This window comes from Bipolaris sorokiniana, assembly GCF_000338995.1.
Source record: "Bipolaris sorokiniana ND90Pr unplaced genomic scaffold COCSAscaffold_6, whole genome shotgun sequence".
In the NCBI taxonomy this organism is placed as follows: Eukaryota; Fungi; Ascomycota; class Dothideomycetes; order Pleosporales; family Pleosporaceae; genus Bipolaris; species Bipolaris sorokiniana.
The window spans coordinates 1,417,721-1,436,361 of NW_006911900.1; the positions used below are offsets into that span (position 1 = coordinate 1,417,721).

The 18,641-nt window shown below is 49.7% G+C and overlaps 8 protein-coding genes across 8 annotated transcripts; 4 read left to right on the forward strand and 4 right to left on the reverse strand.

Annotated features, from left to right (window-relative positions):
- Nucleotides 1-944: 944 nt before the first annotated feature.
- Nucleotides 945-1,828, reverse strand: COCSADRAFT_36470 (uncharacterized protein). Its single transcript, XM_007700984.1, has 3 exons — nucleotides 1,628-1,828; nucleotides 1,487-1,549; nucleotides 945-1,362 (listed from the first exon to the last, which is right to left on the reverse strand). Exons 1-3 carry the CDS (start codon nucleotides 1,761-1,763, stop codon nucleotides 1,052-1,054), a joined length of 510 nt encoding a protein of 169 aa, XP_007699174.1. The 5' UTR covers nucleotides 1,764-1,828; the 3' UTR covers nucleotides 945-1,051.
- Nucleotides 1,829-1,942: 114 nt separating this feature from the next.
- Nucleotides 1,943-2,955, forward strand: COCSADRAFT_36471 (uncharacterized protein). The gene is made up of 3 exons (XM_007700985.1): nucleotides 1,943-2,030; nucleotides 2,094-2,125; nucleotides 2,194-2,955. Exons 1-3 carry the CDS (start codon nucleotides 2,007-2,009, stop codon nucleotides 2,474-2,476), a joined length of 339 nt encoding a protein of 112 aa, XP_007699175.1. The 5' UTR covers nucleotides 1,943-2,006; the 3' UTR covers nucleotides 2,477-2,955.
- A 22-nt stretch (nucleotides 2,956-2,977) lies between these two features.
- Nucleotides 2,978-4,259, forward strand: COCSADRAFT_356468 (uncharacterized protein; the record flags this gene model as incomplete). Its single annotated transcript, XM_007701427.1, has 3 exons — nucleotides 2,978-3,619; nucleotides 3,673-3,928; nucleotides 3,983-4,259. The coding sequence occupies 3 exons, from the start codon at nucleotides 2,978-2,980 to the stop codon at nucleotides 4,222-4,224; spliced, it is 1,140 nt and encodes a 379-aa protein (XP_007699617.1). The 3' UTR covers nucleotides 4,225-4,259.
- A 1,903-nt stretch (nucleotides 4,260-6,162) lies between these two features.
- COCSADRAFT_318390 (uncharacterized protein) lies at nucleotides 6,163-6,544 on the reverse strand. Its single transcript, XM_007701428.1, has one exon. It carries the CDS (start codon nucleotides 6,416-6,418, stop codon nucleotides 6,170-6,172), a length of 249 nt encoding a protein of 82 aa, XP_007699618.1. The 5' UTR covers nucleotides 6,419-6,544; the 3' UTR covers nucleotides 6,163-6,169.
- Nucleotides 6,545-6,671: 127 nt separating this feature from the next.
- On the forward strand, nucleotides 6,672-7,159 carry COCSADRAFT_160115 (uncharacterized protein; the record flags this gene model as incomplete). Its single annotated transcript, XM_007701429.1, has 2 exons — nucleotides 6,672-6,927; nucleotides 7,035-7,159. The coding sequence occupies 2 exons, from the start codon at nucleotides 6,672-6,674 to the stop codon at nucleotides 7,157-7,159; spliced, it is 381 nt and encodes a 126-aa protein (XP_007699619.1).
- Nucleotides 7,160-7,472: 313 nt separating this feature from the next.
- On the reverse strand, nucleotides 7,473-10,734 carry COCSADRAFT_87715 (uncharacterized protein; the record flags this gene model as incomplete). The annotated part of the gene is made up of 2 exons (XM_007701430.1): nucleotides 7,473-7,974; nucleotides 8,027-10,734. The coding sequence occupies 2 exons, from the start codon at nucleotides 10,732-10,734 to the stop codon at nucleotides 7,473-7,475; spliced, it is 3,210 nt and encodes a 1,069-aa protein (XP_007699620.1).
- A 599-nt stretch (nucleotides 10,735-11,333) lies between these two features.
- COCSADRAFT_141727 (uncharacterized protein) lies at nucleotides 11,334-14,452 on the reverse strand. Its single transcript, XM_007701431.1, has 2 exons — nucleotides 14,202-14,452; nucleotides 11,334-14,153 (listed from the first exon to the last, which is right to left on the reverse strand). The coding sequence occupies exons 1-2, from the start codon at nucleotides 14,376-14,378 to the stop codon at nucleotides 11,463-11,465; spliced, it is 2,868 nt and encodes a 955-aa protein (XP_007699621.1). The 5' UTR covers nucleotides 14,379-14,452; the 3' UTR covers nucleotides 11,334-11,462.
- A 340-nt stretch (nucleotides 14,453-14,792) lies between these two features.
- On the forward strand, nucleotides 14,793-18,631 carry COCSADRAFT_160118 (uncharacterized protein; the record flags this gene model as incomplete). Its single annotated transcript, XM_007701432.1, has 2 exons — nucleotides 14,793-14,841; nucleotides 14,892-18,631. The coding sequence occupies 2 exons, from the start codon at nucleotides 14,793-14,795 to the stop codon at nucleotides 18,629-18,631; spliced, it is 3,789 nt and encodes a 1,262-aa protein (XP_007699622.1).
- Between the last annotated feature and the right edge of the window lie 10 nt (nucleotides 18,632-18,641).

An 18,641-nucleotide genomic window follows, 5' to 3' on the forward strand; every position in this document is an offset into this window, starting at 1 on the left:
GTTTTTTATTCATCTGAATTGATTCGCTGCAAACTTGTTATCATTGTGCTGAGGGAATTCATTGCAGCCTGTGTGGCCTCCCATCTTCTACAAACCTACAACGGCCGCCTTACACGGAACCTTTGGGTGCACGTATGGTAGGAGCCGTCGTAGGGATAGCTTTGAACAGATATGCAAGATGTACCGGTTTGGGCTAAGGAGCTGAAATGACAGGTTAGTGGAAACCACATGCAGGTTTATTTGGCAGCCGCATAATCCAAGTATTTTTCCGGTATGCCCAACCCTCAGCTCAGACATAAACAATTGTCACTATGAGGGAATAGCATGATGGTCTAACCATTATTTAGGGGATCGAGATTCAGAAAGCGTTTGTTCTACCAAATTACCCTAGATAGAATGGCAGTCAAAATCAGTTATGGGTGGGTGCAATGGAGTCGGTGGGCTGAGGTAGTTGTGGTTATACGAATGAATCAAATGACGTCAGACAGCCCTCATATCGTATGCAGCTTGAGGCGTATCATCGCCATGCACTGCTGCCCTATGCTTGACCTTGAGCCATAAATCATTCTTTGCGGCCCACACAAGGGCTTCCCTTATATGTCACGCGATTAAGTTGATGCAGTCCTCGTGTCCCGTAGTCTTGCCTTTTTCGGCATGCGAGTGCGAGTATGTAGTAACTGAATCACCGACCTTGGCCGCTTACTCATTGTTGCTTTATAACTAGTCAATGTCTATTTTACATCACGGAAACGCTGAGCCTAGACGGTGTTGGATCATGTAGGAGCTTAAAGGTACAAAAGGGTGTTCGAAAAAACAGCTAGTAAGCATGCGCGAGGGACCATTGTGATGAAAGATAAGGGCCATGAGTGATGCAGACGTCCAAAAATGCAGCAGAACTATTTGGTGTCAGCGGACTATCTAATGACCTTATGACACAACGGAGATCAAGGTGTGAAATTCATGTTATATTTGGTGCGCCCTGTTGAAGAATGTGCGCAGGTATCCTGTATTATCTAACCATATAGCCTGTCCCTATGTTTCCTTGGGCATTTTACTCTTCGGTAAAGGCGGCATACTCTTCCTTGCTCATAGTCTTGCCCTTAGGCTCCGCTGACACAGTGATCTTTGCAACCCAGGCATCGCCCTCGGGGTCCTTGTTCACATTGCCTGGCGTAGTCTCCAATGCCTCATTGACTTCAGAAACAACACCAGCGATGGGGGTTAGAATGTCCGAAGCCGACTTTACAGACTCAACGGCGCCGATGACGTCGCCCTCGGCCACTTCCATGTCGACCTGTGGAAGCTCAATGTAGACAACGTCGCCGAGGGCTTTGGCTGCGTATTCTGAGATACCCAGAGTGCCTGTGTCGCAAAACGTCAGCGCACGCGACCCATTGTATACGTCTTTTTTGCGGCAAGGCAGAAAGGATGTATGTCGGGGTTGGGGGTGCGGGGATTGCGGGGAGATTGAAGCAAGTCGACGTACATGTCTTGCCATCAGCGGACAGCTCAATCCACTCGTGGTCCTCTGTATATCTCTTCTCCTTGACTGTACGAACCGTCAGTCTGAAGTATAAAGACTTGAGACGTCTTGTTGCGACTCAATTACGGTGCGGGAGTAGCGTACGTGCGGCAGATACCGAGAATAGCCGTTGCTTCTGAGCAACCTGCTGCCACCTCGGACACACAATTAGCGAGGGTCTCTTTGCAGCCACAGAAGAGATTCGACAGGCGGCGAGGGCGATGGAGAGACGGGCGGCCATTTTTTCAGTGAATGTAGCGAGAGAAAGAAAAAACCGAGAGCTTCAGAGGTATATCGAGGGAAGCTTTGGCGGAATAGGCAAGATAGCAGCAGTAGGTCGGCCGCGCCAAGGCCTAGTAAAAAAAGTGGAGCTCTTCCGCGGTTTGGCGGAAAGGTTGGCCGCTTTCGAACACTTTTTGCGACGGAGAGAGCGGGCATCCAGACTGACAAAAACACGCGACCCGCGCGCAATCCGACGCCAGACATGCTGTATGAAATGATCGGAGTGGTACGACATAATTATTCACATTGAGTTGCCTGCAATGTGTCCATGTGCTGACAAGCGCCTCAGGTACGGCCTGGCCGCCTCTCCGAAGTCAAAGAGTAAATCCCCACACACTATGGACCTGTCCCTCGAAATATACTCTCATCTGACCCGATCTCTTATTTAGAATTGCTAAAACCGCCGGAAAAATCGTTCTCGATCAGCAAGGCGTTGTGCGCGGCGTCTCCAACTGGGGCACTTTTCTGCTCCCCAAGCCGGCCAAGAAGCTGCAATCGACACATCACTATGGCCACCACTTCATTATGCGCTTCGATGCCAGTGCCCGCGCTCAGCACGCCCTACGCAGGACCATGAGTTTAGACCCGCGTCTTATCAGATACAGTGTAGTCAAGATGGGCACCAAGTTCGAAGAGATCAAGGATGTACCGGGCACGGCCAAGTTTAGGTGAGGGGCAGCAAGTAGAAAGAGGCAGAATGTATCATATAGCAGAGGGAACATGCATTGCAATATGGCGTTTTGGGTGGTATTTATGAAGAAGAATTGGGTTTGCTATCAAAGGTGGGGTTATCACAATCGCCGTGGTGGTCATATACAACAATTACTATCCGAGACGATCGAGCTGCACAGGCTACGGGCTCTTATCGCAAACTCACAGCTTCCGTGCGGTTTCTTCTTTTTTTCTCGCTCTTCGACTCCCCGCGCTTTCCCAGCAAGTCAGCCGGCTCAGTAGCAAGCAGATTACAATCATCTTCTTCAAGGTTTGAGATGAACGAGACGATTTACAATACTGCTCATGCGACTACTCCAGTGGTGGCGCTGGAATCTCATCTCCTTGTAGTTAGTAGCATGTGCGCCACAATGTACACATACGAACAGCCAGGCCCTATCCAGCCTTGCTGGCAACAATCTTGCCTCTTCCTTCCGTCACTCTCTCTCCTTTGCAACAGTAATGTTACCCGTTCCATGGAAGCAGGAAACTAATTTTGCCAGCGCATTGCTGCTGCATTCGTACATAACCGTCTTTTTAAAGGAAATCAGTAACAGTACAGCCGTCCTTTACTACATATTCATTCTTGCCAAAGACAAAACTACTATTGATACTTCTGACATGCTTGACGGCTACACATCCGTCTTCTCCAGAGATCAAGATAGCGAGCTGGCTAAGCTATACTTTACAAACACTGGGTTTGTCCTATTGATAACCTCGCTTGCGTCCGCAATCGTCATGAACCTAGCTCTTCCAACAGGAGTACTAAACGCACTAATTGCAGCTACCTTTGGCTTAACCTTCCTGACATCCGCTGTAGTAACATGTAAGAAGAAGAGTTTTGCCATGCCTGTTATGGCTCTTCGGCGTACAGGGCGATTCATCTGGTCAGACACGCCGTTTGTCAACTTCTTCTCGTTGATTTATATTGCTATCGTTTTGAAAGAGTCCTCGAAGCTTGCTTTGAGAGACTACGTTATCTTTCGATCCATTTCGATCCTGGAGCTTGTCTTTATCAAGGCTAGGCTGGCAGCTGCAGACGCAGAGACGCAGCAGGTCATGTTGAAGCGTCTTGTTGATAGCAAATACGCTGTCATTAGCAGCGTAAGTAGGGCCTGCAGTGCTTGATATCAGCCACGCAGCTTACTTGACATTAGAAATGCCTCCCTGCTGCCCGTAGTCCGCCAAAGCCACTCGAGCACGCGTGTATTGTACCTTCTATGAGCTCCCAGTGCTTATTTGTTGTGTTATACAAAACTGCAATCGGCCATATCGAGGGTTCTGTTTGCGGGGCATCAGGCCCTACTACGATGACTATCCCAAAGAACCCGGGGTTCTTCAAAGACGAGGCTGCACAATACGGATGGCGAGTCTACCACGTGTTGCCTACTTATGTCTTCATTGAAGACTGCGGTTAGACAACGGTCACTGAGACAATGAAGAGGGCGCCAACCAAAGAATGAACAGGAATGGCAGCCCGTTATACCAAGTTCATCTCATGGAGCCACGGAGTACTGTTGCGCCGTCTTGGCAGGCGCAGGGTTGTTTGGTTGATGCATACAGGGCAAGATGAACGTGGAGCTGGAAGCTGGAAAGGCAACATCAACCTTGTTACTGAATTGAAGGAGACGTGGTTCAACGACAGAGGCAGATTTAGACCTATGACCGGCGATGATGATGGAGACGCAAGAGTAAACGTCGTATGGTAAAAATAGTCACCGGCTCGACGTATACGCCAACCCTACAATCGCGTTCACTACACACGGAATGCAAGAAGATCGTGCAAAAGCTGACCTCATGTGCGAGCTCGTTTGCCAGCATACGGCAGCACATTAGTATTTACAAATTAAATTCTTATCTGTGGTGACTGGTCTCTCCCGTCAGCTAGAGATGCGGTGAAGACAGCAACGATAGGAACCAGCGTCATGCATTTTTTGTGCAAGGACGGGGGAGAGCGGGTGGCTAGCGCTTCCGTAAGATAGACTATTGTCGTCTGTTCGATTTTTGGCCATAATGCGCAGCGGGTAACCCCCACGGCGATAGTTGGACATGGCTGGGTGGGGTGGGTGGGGTGATGAACATCAGCCTCAATCTCAGATGGTTTCCCATCGAGCTCTTCATCTCTCGCTCATCCACCAACCCGGATTCCAACTCAAAGTATGCACTCAAGAATTCAAGCGGCATAGCTAGCTTCTTGGATCCATTTAGCCTGTACTGGCGCAGGCCGGATTACCACCCTGCTGGAATTCAGGATTCTAGTGAATAAGCCGCACATTCAGCTGCATCACCAACCGCACCGATCCCCCAGCAGCCCAACGTCAATTCTAAACATATCGCCGCTTGGTTGAACGTCTCGGTATCACGACTCCAGTGCCAGCACCTGGAATCAAATCCTCTGCTCGCTCGCATTTAGCCTATGGTCAAATTCAGGATCCTCGTATCTGCTCTCTGAGGCTGAAGAACATGATCGATAGTTATTTAAATTTTCTAGTATGTGGGTCGGGATGGCGTGTTGTCAGATCCTCCGAGCCTCTTTTGGCGATGCACCCAGCATGATGGTCCACCTCCGATCCTGCCATGAGTTAGCCAACGAAGAGGACTTGAAGCGTGGAACTAAGGAGAAAGAGGATTAGATGAGGGAGTGAAGCCTCGCAACAAGACCCTATTCTGCCAATATTCCAGCCACTTGCTCGGCTTGCACTCAGGCCTAGAACACATCATCGTCAATGACATTCTGATCCGCCTTGCGTCTTTTTGTATTCCTTGGAGCCTAGCGCGCGGCACGGAACGTCTACTTAGTCTTCAGAGGTCCACCATTACTAGGGCCGGCAATGCAGATCCACATCAGGCAACGAACGCCGATGTCATGTCAACGACTATCACCACCCGGCCTAGCACCAGACAGCTGGTTCGAAAAGGCGCATATATGTACTACGGGCCTTGCATATGCAAAGGAATGGGTAAATACTGCTTGCAGTAGACAGTCTCTGGAAGGATTTTGTCTAGACCCTCACCACAGTTTATCGTCTATACAGGTCGCAGCAGCAGCGTCTTAACTACAGGAAGAGTGCGATGTCATAACCTCCATTTGGCAACTGAAATGTCAAAGGAAAATAGCCTATGTATCCAACAGCTCATGCTTACACGCAGGACTTTTGGCGTACTCGGATTTGCCTGCTATGACGAACCTCATGGGTTGCACGTTACACAATGAATGCGGGACAAGACACGAGTATTGAAGAAGTAATTCTTAGCAATAGGTCCGACTTTTGGCATGTTTCTGGCCAACGATGCATACATAGGCGAACTGATTTTACGGCTCGGGCTAGTAGTCAGCATATACAGCCGATGGTCAAACTTACAAGTACTAGTCAGCCGACAAAGTTGCAACTATTGCGTCACGCTATGCTGGCGTGTCAACAATGCACACTACCTATTCCTCTTCTATCATTCGAGTAATTTGTATCCAGGAATCAAGGGGAAATTCAAGTGCACAAACAAAGGAGGATCAACTCTGTCCGGTGGTCAAAGTCCAGCGTTAGACTTTCAGCCACCACAACGTTTTTATGGAAGCTTGTCCGCCCGCCATGTTCAAAGTTGGCTTACAGGCAAAATGAAAACGAGCCAGGATCGTACCTAGACACCTTCACGTTGCTATTCGGGATACCGCGGCTTGCATAGCCTATGCTGACTGTACTGCTCGCTAAAAAAGAAAGAACGGATCTCGTCGGATCCTGTCAACCAAAAAAAACGCCCGTGATGGAGATGCAGCACAGGGCGGGTAACCGCGAGCCTCACCGTGTCCCGTTCACGCCCACCAACCATGTAACCCACTAGTGGTGGGCCTGTGACTACTGCAATTGCCAATAATGCAGTCGCTGAGGAAGGGTTGGACAAGCGCATTCAAACGGTAAGATTGGTCTCCTTAGCCGGCAAAGAACAAGAGTATCCATGCAACTCCTATGAAACATACTCTGCCGTGTAGCCATTGACAGATGTATAAAAAGAAAGCGTCTATCCTACATCTTTGCTATCTTCATTCCAGACAATCAACACATCTCCTACACACCGACCTTTACAACCCTCCAAATAATCTCTTCTACTCCTCTTCCTCCAAACCAAAATCTTTCTCCCAGATTTCCGCCACTACGCAAAAATGAGCTTCTCCACCCTCCTCCTCGCGGCCCTCTTCTCCAGCGCCACCGCCGCACCCCTAGCCGCCTCCTCAAGCCTCGATGCCGGCGTGCCCCTCAGTATCTGGGGCGGCCAAAGCTGCACCGGCTCAGGCGTATCAGTCTCGTACATTCCCACTGACGGCAAATGCTTCGGTACATCCCCAATCTTCAGCGGAAACACAGATTCCTTCAGGATCACCGCGGATAATCTTGCGAAGTTGCCTAGTGGATGTAAAGGTAAGTTTCTCTCCTTTCTTTTCCTTGCTCACCTCTACCTTTTTTGCTATACCTTTTGCACTTCTTGTTCTTTGTTCTTGTTGATATACTAATAAGCGATGAAATAGTCATTGCATACGATAACGACGGATGCCAAGGCAAACAAGTTACTATCGACAAGGTCGGCGGCGATTGCAAGACATTTGGCCCGTTTATGCCGATTCGCTCGGCGAAGGCAATTGGGTGCAAGTAGACGAGTAAATTTCTTGTGCGAACCAGAAAAACAAAGGGATGGAAGAAACGGAATGCGGTACATGAACGAAATAATGTGATTTAGAATAGTTTGAATGAGTAATGATTAGAACATTCCTTATATACGCACCTCTTTGCTTTGGTGAAATGTACGGGTATCGTTTCAACCTCCCCAATGAGGCCCCAAAAAAGCCCCTCATCTCATACATACATATTATATAATCTCCCATCTTTCCCTCTATGCCTCAAACTATACAAAAAACACCCAAAAAAAGAACCATATACACAAAATTCATTTCAAGAAGACAAGACGCTCAATCCATCTTCCCACTACTCCTCTGCACAAGCGTCTCCCTCGACGACCCCTCCTCCTCCGTACTAACAATGTGGAACGAAAAATCCAGCTCACCCACGAGTCCCTTGACCGCTTTTAACAGCCGCTCAACCTCCATATTGATGCACCGCGTGCTAACAGCCATGACGGCAAACGCCGCGTAGCCCGGTTCGGTAATATGTTTGAGACTGAGGATCTCTGGGTCGATCATTTCGAGTTTGCGGGAGAGCTGGGCGCCGGGGGGTGGACGGAGGTAAGGGGGAAGGGGTTGGGCGTTTGTGATGGAGGAGGAGAGCATGGCGAGTAAGGAGGTTGTTTCGTGGGATGTTACTTTTGCGGCGAAGATTACGCGGCGGAGGTCGTGGAACCATTGGGCTTTGCTGTTTGTGTCTTTGAGTTCTTGGTCGGAGGATTGCTGGGTTAGCGAGGGGTCGGTGAAGGCTTCGGATGTGTAGCCGAGGAGGGCTGTGTAGTTGACGATACTACTCAAACGGTTAGCTTCTGGTGTTTCTTTGAGGACGAGGTGATACGTACTTCTCAACATGCGTGATAATCTTTTCGTATTCTTCCCTCGGAAACTTGCCTCCGAATGGAAATTCCCACCTTACGAAACCAGCATGCATCTTCAATCCTTGGATAGTGAGCATCTGCTTGGCAAAAACCTTGTTTCGGGCTTTGACTAGCTGGTATGCTGGGCTGTCCTTTTTACTGTCTCCTTCTCCGCCGAGTTCGCCTCGAATACGACCCATAACCTGCTCATGCATGATGGAGAACAGATTTGCAGAGAGATACAGTGCACCGCCAAGCTGCTGGCGGACAGCAGAGTGCTCGGTGATTGGGTAGGGAAAGATTGTCCAGAAAAATGCTACTCCAAGACCAGCAACGACAGTGGCCAGACGGTAAGGGCCTAGGATGTAGATGGCGTATGCAGGTTGGCCTGTACCTGCTATGGCTGCTTGTTCGCCAATCTTGCGAACCTGGAGTTCATAGCCGACAATCATAGTAGCAGTGACAACGCTAATAATCCCAACAATGACCAAGTCTAAACGCTTAAGTGGAATGTAAAATCCAATCGCAACGAAAACCCAGAGGAAAACAAGTACACCGGGCGTCTTCTGAGCAGGAATGTACCAGATGAGCCACGCAAAAATCATCGCTACAGCTGTTCCGACAATACGTAATATGAACTGGAAGATTGCTTGACCCGTAGTGGGTGTCATGGAAATGGCAACCATGATCAAAGCCCACACTAAGCGTTGTTCGATGAAGAACCTTTGTGTCGGGTGCAGGAAGGCTATAATAGCTAAGCTCATTGTAGCACAAGCAGCACGGAATCCAAAAGCTGATTCAGGACTGCGGAGAAAGGCCGGGATTCTGCGTAATCGGTCTCCAATTCTTTCCCATGCATTGGCGGGTGGTAGATGTTCTGGATCCTTCTTTTTCTTGAATGCTTCTCCCATGTATACAGTAGTCTTGTTTCTATCGAATCCAGCGACCGTCGTCTCATCGTCTGAGTTTGCGTCTTGATTTTGGAAAATGCTCTTCAGCCACTTCTTGAAGCGTCGCCCACCTGGCCAGATAAGCTTGTTCTTCATGGTCGCTTGGTCTTTACTATCGGCGAATTTTACAAATTCGAGCGTTGAACGGCTTACCGAATGAAGCAAGAACATAATATAAAGCAGCATGAAGAGCTGGCGTTGGTCTCGCTTCCTTGTCGTAATACTAGGAATTAGCTTCAAGGTCTCCTCATCGATGGCCGAGGGACATGTGAAGTAGTCATCCCTAAGCTTGATTCCCTTTGTTTTGACCCAATGGTGGAGTGTAGAATTTTTCGTACTGAAGAATGTGTCTGCCTGCTTTTGAAGATGATCGGCAAATCCAGCATCACCCGGTTTGACAGACTCTCCTTTTGCTTCCGCATCTGCTTGGTTCTTTCCTTTCTTCTTCGGTGGTTTCGCCAGCTGCAGTCTCAAGAAAACATGGGAAAGACCATCATCGAGAGCTTGAAATATATTGCTGAGCGGCTCGTGCGCAAACCTGAACATCTCATTCCATTCGTCTACAGCTTGTCTGCGAAGGGTCTCGTTATGCTCGTCTTCATGCCCGTCCCAATGGTTAATTTCCGCGCTGCGTTCGAAAAGATCTATGATTGAGGCTAAGCCCAGGACCGGTAGCAAAATCGATCTGAGGTTTTTGAATATGACTTCCAAGTCGTCGGGCGACAGCTTTCCAAATGCAATCTCTCGTTTCGCAAATGGGAGGTCTGCGGAAAGTTTGCCGTGCAGTTGCTGCAGTGCTGTAGACATGTTCTTGACAGCCTCAATTTCTGGCTTCACCTTTGATTTTGCTTCTTTCTTCTTTTTGTCTCCTGTATCTGGCACATATTTCTGCGCAAACATATCGCTAGTTTCCAGACTGATGAAATAGGCCTTGTGAGCACCTAAGGCGCCCTTGAGCAATCCAATGTACCCCGCGAACTCTTTCATTACAACTTTACGCGACGTGACAGGTACAATGAATAAGCTTACACCTGTCGCAATTGCAAATCCTGTCAAGAAAGTTTCCAACAGCCTCCGGATGAACGCCTGGCACTGCGGGACCGTTCGGAATAAGAAGCCGCTGGTTGCCGCAACGTTGACAAATATGGCGTAGATTATCGTGGGAAAGGCAAGTTGTGGGAACTTTGCTTTCATAGTATTGACCACGTATATTTGGAAGAATAGCCAAACTGCGAGAACAGCAGACTGAGAGGAATTGTAGGCTTGTGGAGGTACGGCAGGATCGGTCGTGTGTTGTCGCGCCTTCACGCCGGTCCAGACCATAAGCATTGCAAGGGCCGCTCCGATACAAGTAGCGAGTATGTTCATGGCCATAGTCTGAATGAACTTTGCGCGCGGCATGATGCAGAAACCAAGAATGGACACGATGGCCGTGAGGTATCCCAGTGTCGTGTATGTTTGCGCAACATCGGTTGCTTGATACATGGCCAGCGCAATAGTCGGCGGTAACGCTGCTTTTCCCATCATCAGAAGAGTTGGAACGTCCAGTCCTAGTTTTCCCCATGCTGCCTTCAATTTCGATGGTTTCTTCTCTTTCTTCTTCCCATCCTCTTCTAGTGAAGACACATTCTGTTGATAACTAGTAGGTTGTTCCGGCTCCTCACTGAGTGTCGGTCTTGCAGTCGTGTTAGAATCCGCTTCATCTCTTTCATCAGTATTCCTTTTTGTCGCCGAAGATGCCATTGTGACGGCAAGGACTCGAGTGTGTCTCACGAGCCTATACGCCAGAAGCTGAAGAGAATGCAAAGAGAGGACGAGACATTCAGGCCATTGTCGGCCGAAGATGGGCAGCAAGGGTGAATTCTTCAACCAATTGTCGTGGAATTCCCCGATTGTCCGTCAGGAAGCCCGTGTCGGCACCTTGGGACGTCCGAGTCACGTCATAGTATGCTTTGCAATTGGTCAAACATCATGCCAAGACAGCTATACAACTTAGCGCACCCCCCCCTATGCCTGCGCCAGGGCCATTCGGCCCGCAGATCTGCTTGCGGTACGACTCAGGTCCGGATGAACTGCATGCCAGCTAGTTCTTCAACCATACATAGTCATCAACAACTGCTGATCAAAACCCTTGGTCATTAGATGCTTAGATTCTCTAGATAACCGAAAACTTTGTCATATCGGCGATGGAATTGATATTCGAAGTGGTGAACATGTATTACGAAAGGGTCGAGAACTTTTTGTTACCAAAATAGTAACGTTGCCATTAAATGGCTAGGGGCCCTTGCCGGATGGTAGTCCTTTAATACACAGAACGTTTTTCAACGTTTATCATGCATGAACCCGTATAGATTATCCTATCATCTATATGAAAGACTGGGCATCAACAAGAAAAGGTAGTATTTGTTCATTAAAACTGCGAAAACGGGGATTTTGAGCTGCTACAGAAACTTGACAGCGATGATACAGTGTTAAACGACAATGCGCTCGAAGCTGTACTTTGGCACCTTTTTACTGATGAGCATGCCCATCTCCCGCTTACTCCGCTGTTCCTTCTTGCCGCCTTTGCTATTCTTCATCTTTTCCACACCCTGGTCTGCTTTTGCGCCAAGTGGCAACATGGGCAAATCCTCCTCTCCATTCAGTTTACCTGTGACTCCAAACGGCTTGCCTTGCATCTCCAAAGTCTGAACAGAAGGTTTGTTTGAAGCAGGCACCGTAGACGCGTAGCGTAGGAACTCAGATAATAGACCCCGAATGAAATGCGCTTCAAAGAAACCACTGAGAGCAACGGATGCGTCCTTGTTCAATGATTTGAGCATGTCTTCACCATTTTCGCATCCTGAGGTTGAGCCGACCGACGCGAGCCAAGCTCCGGCGCCAATGGCATCAAGCGTGCTCGAAAGTAGGGAAGTAATAATAGAAACAGCATGATCATCAGGATCTTCTCCAGAATTGTCAGCACCCGCGGTTTCGAAATCAACGAAGCCCAATGGTGATGACCATCCTCCATTCTTCAACTCAAGATGCAAGAGGCGAATGAGTGATTCAAGATCCCGTCGTGGCAGCATGGACCGAAGTGTTGAGCTAATGATCGAGGCAGGGAAAGTGTGTAGTCGAATGAGTGCAGGTCGCAAGGTGTGGCTCCGAGTCAGGAGACCGTGGTCGAGGACTGACAGGGCGTGGTCGATTTCATGCGAGGCTGCCTCTAACTCGGATGCGAAATCGACATCCATCTCGATTTCGGGTGGAGCAATATTATTGGTCAATAGCTTCGTTTCTTGAGCTTGTTCCGGCTCGTCATCTATACTTTGGATGAGAAGTTTGATAGCCTGAACGACTTCGCCGATTGGAAGGAATTGAGTGTGGTTCAAGACAGCAGAGAGAATGTGCAAATCAGAATCGTAATCAACAAGCGCCTTCACAATATCGCCGTCCATGATAGTCGACACTGACTGAATCTGGCAGTTTGCTTCGTCGAGGAGTGTTCGACGAATGGACTCCTTGGTAAGATGGCCGGTCTGCAGAAGCCACTGGAAGACGTTGGGTGGGAAGAAACCAATCTTCAAAACTCCACGAGGTTCCTGATTGGCTTCGCTAGCATCTGTGCAGTAGAATATCTTACTCAGTGCATACAGCGCATACTGACGATATTGCTGTCTTTGATGTCCAGGAACAGTAGTGGGCATCTTCCATCGAGGTAGTTCATCCTTCGCAGGCTCCTCATCGAGCTTGTCGACGACCATGGCGTCATCTTCCGGGAGGCTTGGTCCACCACCATTAGTCAATGGTCCGCCCGAAACCTCATTTTCACGTTTCTGTGCTATTTCGGTACTCTCAAGTTCAATGCCCAGATCTGCGGCGAAGTGTTGTTCAAACTTTGCAATCTTGCCCTTGGCAGCGTATTTGTTCAGTTTCCACTTCCTCTCTTGCCAAGCTTGACCATCAATTCCCGTACCAGTTTTTCGTTCCGGTGCAATGCCTTTTCCAAGAGCATCGATAAGCAAAGTGCCCTCAGTTTTAGCCCGCTTCCGAGGTGCTGCACCTCCAAATTGCATGCCGAAGACCTCATCCTCTCGGACAGCTACCACCAATCCAATGTCAGCGTAATACGCCACCAGACTGCAAGGGAACGCTGAATGTTCACTGGTCTCTGGTTGTGAGTGCTTCCTCTTCTTTGAGGGGCTGGTAAGGTCCGAAGCGGAGGAGCTGGCGACCATTGACTGCAAAGCCTGTAAGGAATTGTATTTAACGTCGAACACTCTGCACATGTCTTGCGACGTAGTAAAGATCACGTCCTGTCCGGTCCGTAGGAATGCGTCGACGCCTGGCACAGGAAGAACGAACTCAGAAGAAAGCTTTGGTACAGTTCCAGAGAGATCGTAAGAAAGCAGTGTTCCCTTGATAATGAAATAGAGCGCGCCGCTAGATGCGTGCAGAGTAATTTGCGTAGAACTACTCTGAGAGAGTGATGTTTTTGACGGCGCAGGAAGGTCCAAGGCGAGCAAGTGCTTTACGGGCGAGAGCTGAGTGGTGGTAAGGTCTGCAGACCTTGGTTGTACTTGCAAAAGTGTCAGGACTCTTGCACCGTTTGTCTTGCGACCAAGGACACAGAACACCTGGACAAGGTCAAGAAGATCGGATGTACTGTCTGCTGTAGGGTCCAAAATTGTCGCAATGTCTTGTCGGCTTCGGAGTAATCCCCGCGTCACAGACCTGGCACTAGCAAGTGTGATGTATTCGATCGCGACTTGAGATTCTCCAGCAGAAACGAGTAATGTAAGGTTTACAGTCCATCTGACCGTGTCCAGGTCTGCGGAAAGACAGATGACATCGCCATTATCAAAGGTTGCAAGGATATCATGAGTCGCATCTTTTGAGGAACCGCCAAGAGCTACAGGAAGCGAGTCTAACGTGGAAATACGCGCAGCAGCAGAGGGAGTGTACGTCGTCTTTATGGTTTCGGTGTGTTCTCCGTTGGTCTTGTCGTGAAAACAGACGAGTTGCGGCTTATCAGCGGGCGACGAGCCGGTGAGAGATGCGTATGTGAAGCGATGCGCTGGTGTCTTGGAAGGACCTTTTCGGTATATGGAGTACGGAGCGGTTGTAAAAGTGGCGCTGGGCGGCAGCGCATATGAGGTTACAAGTTGGGGATTTTGGAGCTGGGAAAATCTGAGCGGCTATCGCATATCGCAAATTGAAATACATACGCTGTAGATTGATACGCCTTCGCCGTCCACGCCGACAGCGATCTCTGTGCGCTTCCTCTTCTTGATGCCGCTAATGCTGCAGACGCCAGCAGCGTGCACACGTCCATTTGTAGAGCTGACAGGCTTGGACAGCGATGCCAAAGTGAAGGGAGCGCCAATGGGCTGATCGGACGACATGGTGTTTGCCAGACCTGGAAGTCGGGTTATCTGAGGTCTGCGTGAGCCGTAGGGCGGAGCGCGTGCTTTGGTTTGGTGGTCGAGTGCTGGTCAAGAAAAAAGTTGGAGCTTCGGCAGAAAATAGGGCGGTGACCAGAGAACTAATTCTTGGCGCGCAGCTGTGGCTAGTGACCAACACGCGCAGGGGTTGTAAAGTGTGGCTGCAGTGGCATGTCTAGCGCGTCACGTCGCGTGTCCTGCAAGTGTCTTTTGGTCATCGTTAATGATTGCGATTGTATGCATTCACTTTACGACGTTTACGCACGCAATCCATTTTTCAGCCCGATTTGTTGTTTCCATAGACCTGCCCCAATGTTACGAATGCTCTAGTAGTCTCTGAACGTGTATATGGCCCTCTCCGCAGTACAACCTGCAATGAATCTAGAGGCAAAGACCGTGCATCCATTCTTTTCTAAACCTCCTAGTATGTTCCTAGCCTGATGATAGACAATCAAATGCTTACACTTTACATAGATGGTCAGGTACCAGATCCTTCACAACCCAAGAATAATGCCTCAGCGAACAATGTCCATGACGCCCCCGAATCCACGGATACATACTCCAAGCCCAGTAAAGGCTACAAGAAGAGGGCGCCAACCAATGATGGAGTAAAGGAGAAAAACTTTGTATCTCACTTGAAGAACCAGGCATCTCTGGATCACTTCACTCGGCCTCCACCGGCACAAGCAACAAATGGGGATATTGTGGATGGCATAGGTGACTCTGTCGAAATTTCCTTGGAGGTAGATCCCAACCACGATCGAAGAAAAAGGCAGAAGACGCAATCTCCGGAGCCCTTGCTAGGTTCATCAGCCTTGGCACAACTTGAACCGCCTTCTCTGGACTGGCACCAACAATTACAGGTACAGGTAGATGGGCCGGCGGACTTGGATTCACCACCAAACACCCATGTGCATACCGACGTGACCATGACTGGTGTGCCCGAAGTGATTGAATATGACCAGAAGGAACACTCAAACACATCTACCACACCTAGTACGCCGTCACTGCCAGCTTACCCGGAGCCAGTTGCTGTTCCGTCTGAACCCCCCCTGGAAGAGCTGAAGAATGTGACACCAAAGAAGCAGATCAAGATCACCAAAAGCGGTAGACTTGTCTCCAGCCCACCAAAATCAGCAGTAGATCCGACATCACCTCCAAAGAAGAGAAGAGGCCGGAAGCCTAAGCAGGCTAAAGTCCTTCCTACAGTGACGGTTATCAAATATGGCGCAAATCCAGCGAGCCGATCTGCCATTGGCCAAAAGATCGAAGAGATTCTGAATACAAAGAGGAAATCGACTAAACGCGAAGCATCTCAGAAGAACACACAGCCGAAACCAGCTGCGTCGTTGAAAGTAACGCATCCTTTCTTTCTCGGCAAGGCTCAGAAGGACGCCCCTCCAGTCAAGGTCGTCACAGAGCTGCCCGCCGCGACTCCCAGGAAAAGCGCGGTCACTCCGGGAAAGTTGCGTGCCGAGACTCGTCGAGACGAATCACCAGAGCCCACCTCGTTCTATAATAGGGGACTACAAACAAGCAAAGCTGGCAAGCAATCCGGTCTCAACGAGCCCTCATGGCCGACTAGCGAGAATGTGCATGTTCGTAATATGGAGCCGACAAACTTGCCAGCGCGCCTGGATAACTCCACCTGTGTGCAGCTAGCATTGAGACCACGAAAGATGAAGAATGCTGTTGTAACTCTTCCAGAACATGAAGATATAATTGCAAGACTTGCACAGGATCTCTCCAAGGATCAAAGCCAGAGAAACAAAGACTGTACGACCGAATTTGCACCTCCTCAAGATGTCCGACTTCCAACACGTCTACTTACCACCGGTCCCAATATTAAGCGTAGAGTATATGAGCAGCTGTTGGCTAGGTCACCCTCCTTAGCTACTGCTGGGCAACCACAATCATTCCACACAGCCGTTGTAGATCTCCTCAGAGAAATTGAGTACAATCTTACGCCCTTTGATCAGGGAAAGTGCGAGGTCCAATCTTGGGCTCAAAAGTATGCCCCGAAGTCTTCGGCTCATGTGCTACAGACAGGTACAGATGCAGTAGTACTCAAAGATTGGTTGCAAAGTCTAACAGTCATGACTGTGAGTGGTGCATCGAAAACCACTGCTACAGTAGATGTGAGGCAGCCACCCCGGAAGAAACGCAAGAAGGCCTTTGACGACTTTATTGTACCAGACGATGAAGAAGAGGAGGAAGAAGACATGGTCATGTTGCCTCATGTAGAGGGGAGAAGCTACATGGAACCAAGCTCTTTCAGACGAACACAGTGGACGCGCGATAAGAATGTCATACTTATCAGCGGGCCCCACGGGTGTGGTAAAAGTGCAACCGTTCATGCGGTGGCTAAAGAGATGGGATTTGAAGTTTTCGAGATCCATGCCGGAATGCGCCGCTCAGGCAAAGATATCCAGGACAAAGTTGGCGATATGACCGGAAACCATCTAGTGAACCATAAACGCAACGCAGCATCGATTCAAGAACCTTCCCAGTCCGTAGATAATGCGGAAGAAGATCAAGTGGATGGGCTTGAAAAAGACATCAGCAGCGGCCGGCAAGGAACCATGACATCTTTCTTTCAAGCAAAGCCCAAAGCAACGGTTCCAAAGCCAAAGGCACAACCACGACCGCAGGAAGTCAAGAAGGTAGCACCATCACCGGCCCAAGCTACGCTTCCACTCGCACAAACGTCACGTACATCTCAGAAGCAATCTTTGATTCTTATTGAGGAAGCTGACATCTTATTCGACGAGGACCAGCAGTTCTGGGCGCAGATCACAAAGATTGCATCGCTTTCCAAACGTCCCATTGTCATCACTTGCAACGATGAAAGACAAATACCGATGCATGATCTGCCGCTTGCTGCTGTCCTGCGACTCCAGCCTCCTCCTGTAGAACTCGCCACTGACTACCTACTTGTTCTAGCTGGTAGAGAAGGACATGTTCTTGCGCGACAAGCTGTGAAGGAACTTTACCAATCCAAAGGCTGTGATCTCCGAGCTAGTATCACGGAACTTGACTTTTGGTGTCAGATATCTGTTGGAGACCGAAAGGGTGGCTTGGAGTGGACGTATCAGCGCTGGCCACCAGGCAAAGACGTTGACGAACATGGCCAGACGCTGAGAGTTGCTAGTGAGGGCACGTATCAATCCGGCATGGGTTGGATCTCGCACAATGTTTTTGAAACCTCTGCCAATACCGCCTTTGACAAAGAAGAAGAACTCCTGCAAGAAGTCTGGACGGACTGGGGCATCAGCCCTTCAGACTGGGGAGCCCCAATGACAATCAGCCAACAGATGCTCAATGCGCAGAACGCAGAGCCATCCCACCGCATGCAAGCTCTCGACAGTCTAGATGCATACACCGAGTCCCTCAGCGCAGCAGACATCTTCTGCCGTGTAGATCTCCCCTCCTACAGCATCTCCCACACCCAACCCACCGACGCCTCCCAACCCCCCATCCCCGAAAAATCCCGTCAAAACTACACCCTCGCAGCCCCCCTCCTCCAAATCGACAACACGACCGACTTCCTCCACCTCTCCACATCCCTAACCCTCCAAACCCACCTCCTCATCCACCGCGCCTTCCCAACCATCTCCCAAACCCGTACCACCCCCACCCCCTCCCCCTCCCCAACCTCCGAACCTGCCTACGCCAAAGCCATCTTACGCCACGAACAACTCAAAACGGCAAAACAACACCTCACACGCTCAGATTTTGCAGTAGCGTTAGACTGCCTCGCCGCGCCCCCCGATCAACTCCTCCCAGAACGCACCTCGTTTACTCTCACACCTTCATCTTTCGATCGAAATTTCAGTGTCATAACGCTAGATCTGGCCCCGTACGTTCGCAGCATCGTCGCGCATGAGCAGAATCTCGAGCAGATGCGCGCTCGTATGTCCGATGTACTCGGTCCCACTACCACCAACAGTGGTGGAGTTGGACTGGGTCCAGCGCGCAATGCGCGGACTACGCGAGCGAGTCGAGTTGCGCTGGAGGGAGGGGTGCGGGAGAGCAAGAGGCGGGAGAGGTGGTTTGAGGCGCTTGGGGAGTTTGACAATGTGATGCGGACGGCAGGGCGGGCGTGGGCGGGAATGGGGTGGAGGGGCGAGGAAAAGGATGAGGTGGTTAGTTTGGTGGGTTCGGAGAGGGATGGCGAGTTTGAGGTTGATGAGGATTATGTTATGGGTGGGTGAGATTAACTAT

Bases quoted from the DNA above. Each gene is read 5' to 3' on its own strand.
- COCSADRAFT_36471 (XM_007700985.1), top strand. From the start codon at position 2,007: ATGCTGTATGAAATGATCGGAGTG. The intron at 2,031-2,093 runs GTACGACATAAT...CAAGCGCCTCAG, and splicing joins TGTATGAAATGATCGGAGTG to GTACGGCCTGGCCGCCTCTC. The intron at 2,126-2,193 runs GTAAATCCCCAC...TCTCTTATTTAG, and splicing joins CGCCTCTCCGAAGTCAAAGA to AATTGCTAAAACCGCCGGAA.
- COCSADRAFT_141727 (XM_007701431.1), bottom strand. From the start codon at position 14,378: ATGTCGTCCGATCAGCCCATTGGCGCTCCCTTCACTTTGGCATCGCTG. The intron at 14,154-14,201 runs GTATGTATTTCA...AGATTTTCCCAG, and splicing joins AAGGCGTATCAATCTACAGC to CTCCAAAATCCCCAACTTGT.
- COCSADRAFT_36470 (XM_007700984.1), bottom strand. From the start codon at position 1,763: ATGGCCGCCCGTCTCTCCATCGCCCTCGCCGCCTGTCGAATCTCTTCT. The intron at 1,550-1,627 runs GTACGCTACTCC...CGGTTCGTACAG, and splicing joins ATTCTCGGTATCTGCCGCAC to TCAAGGAGAAGAGATATACA. The intron at 1,363-1,486 runs GTACGTCGACTT...TTTGCGACACAG, and splicing joins GTCCGCTGATGGCAAGACAT to GCACTCTGGGTATCTCAGAA.
- COCSADRAFT_318390 (XM_007701428.1), bottom strand. From the start codon at position 6,418: ATGCGCTTGTCCAACCCTTCCTCAGCGACTGCATTATTGGCAATTGCA.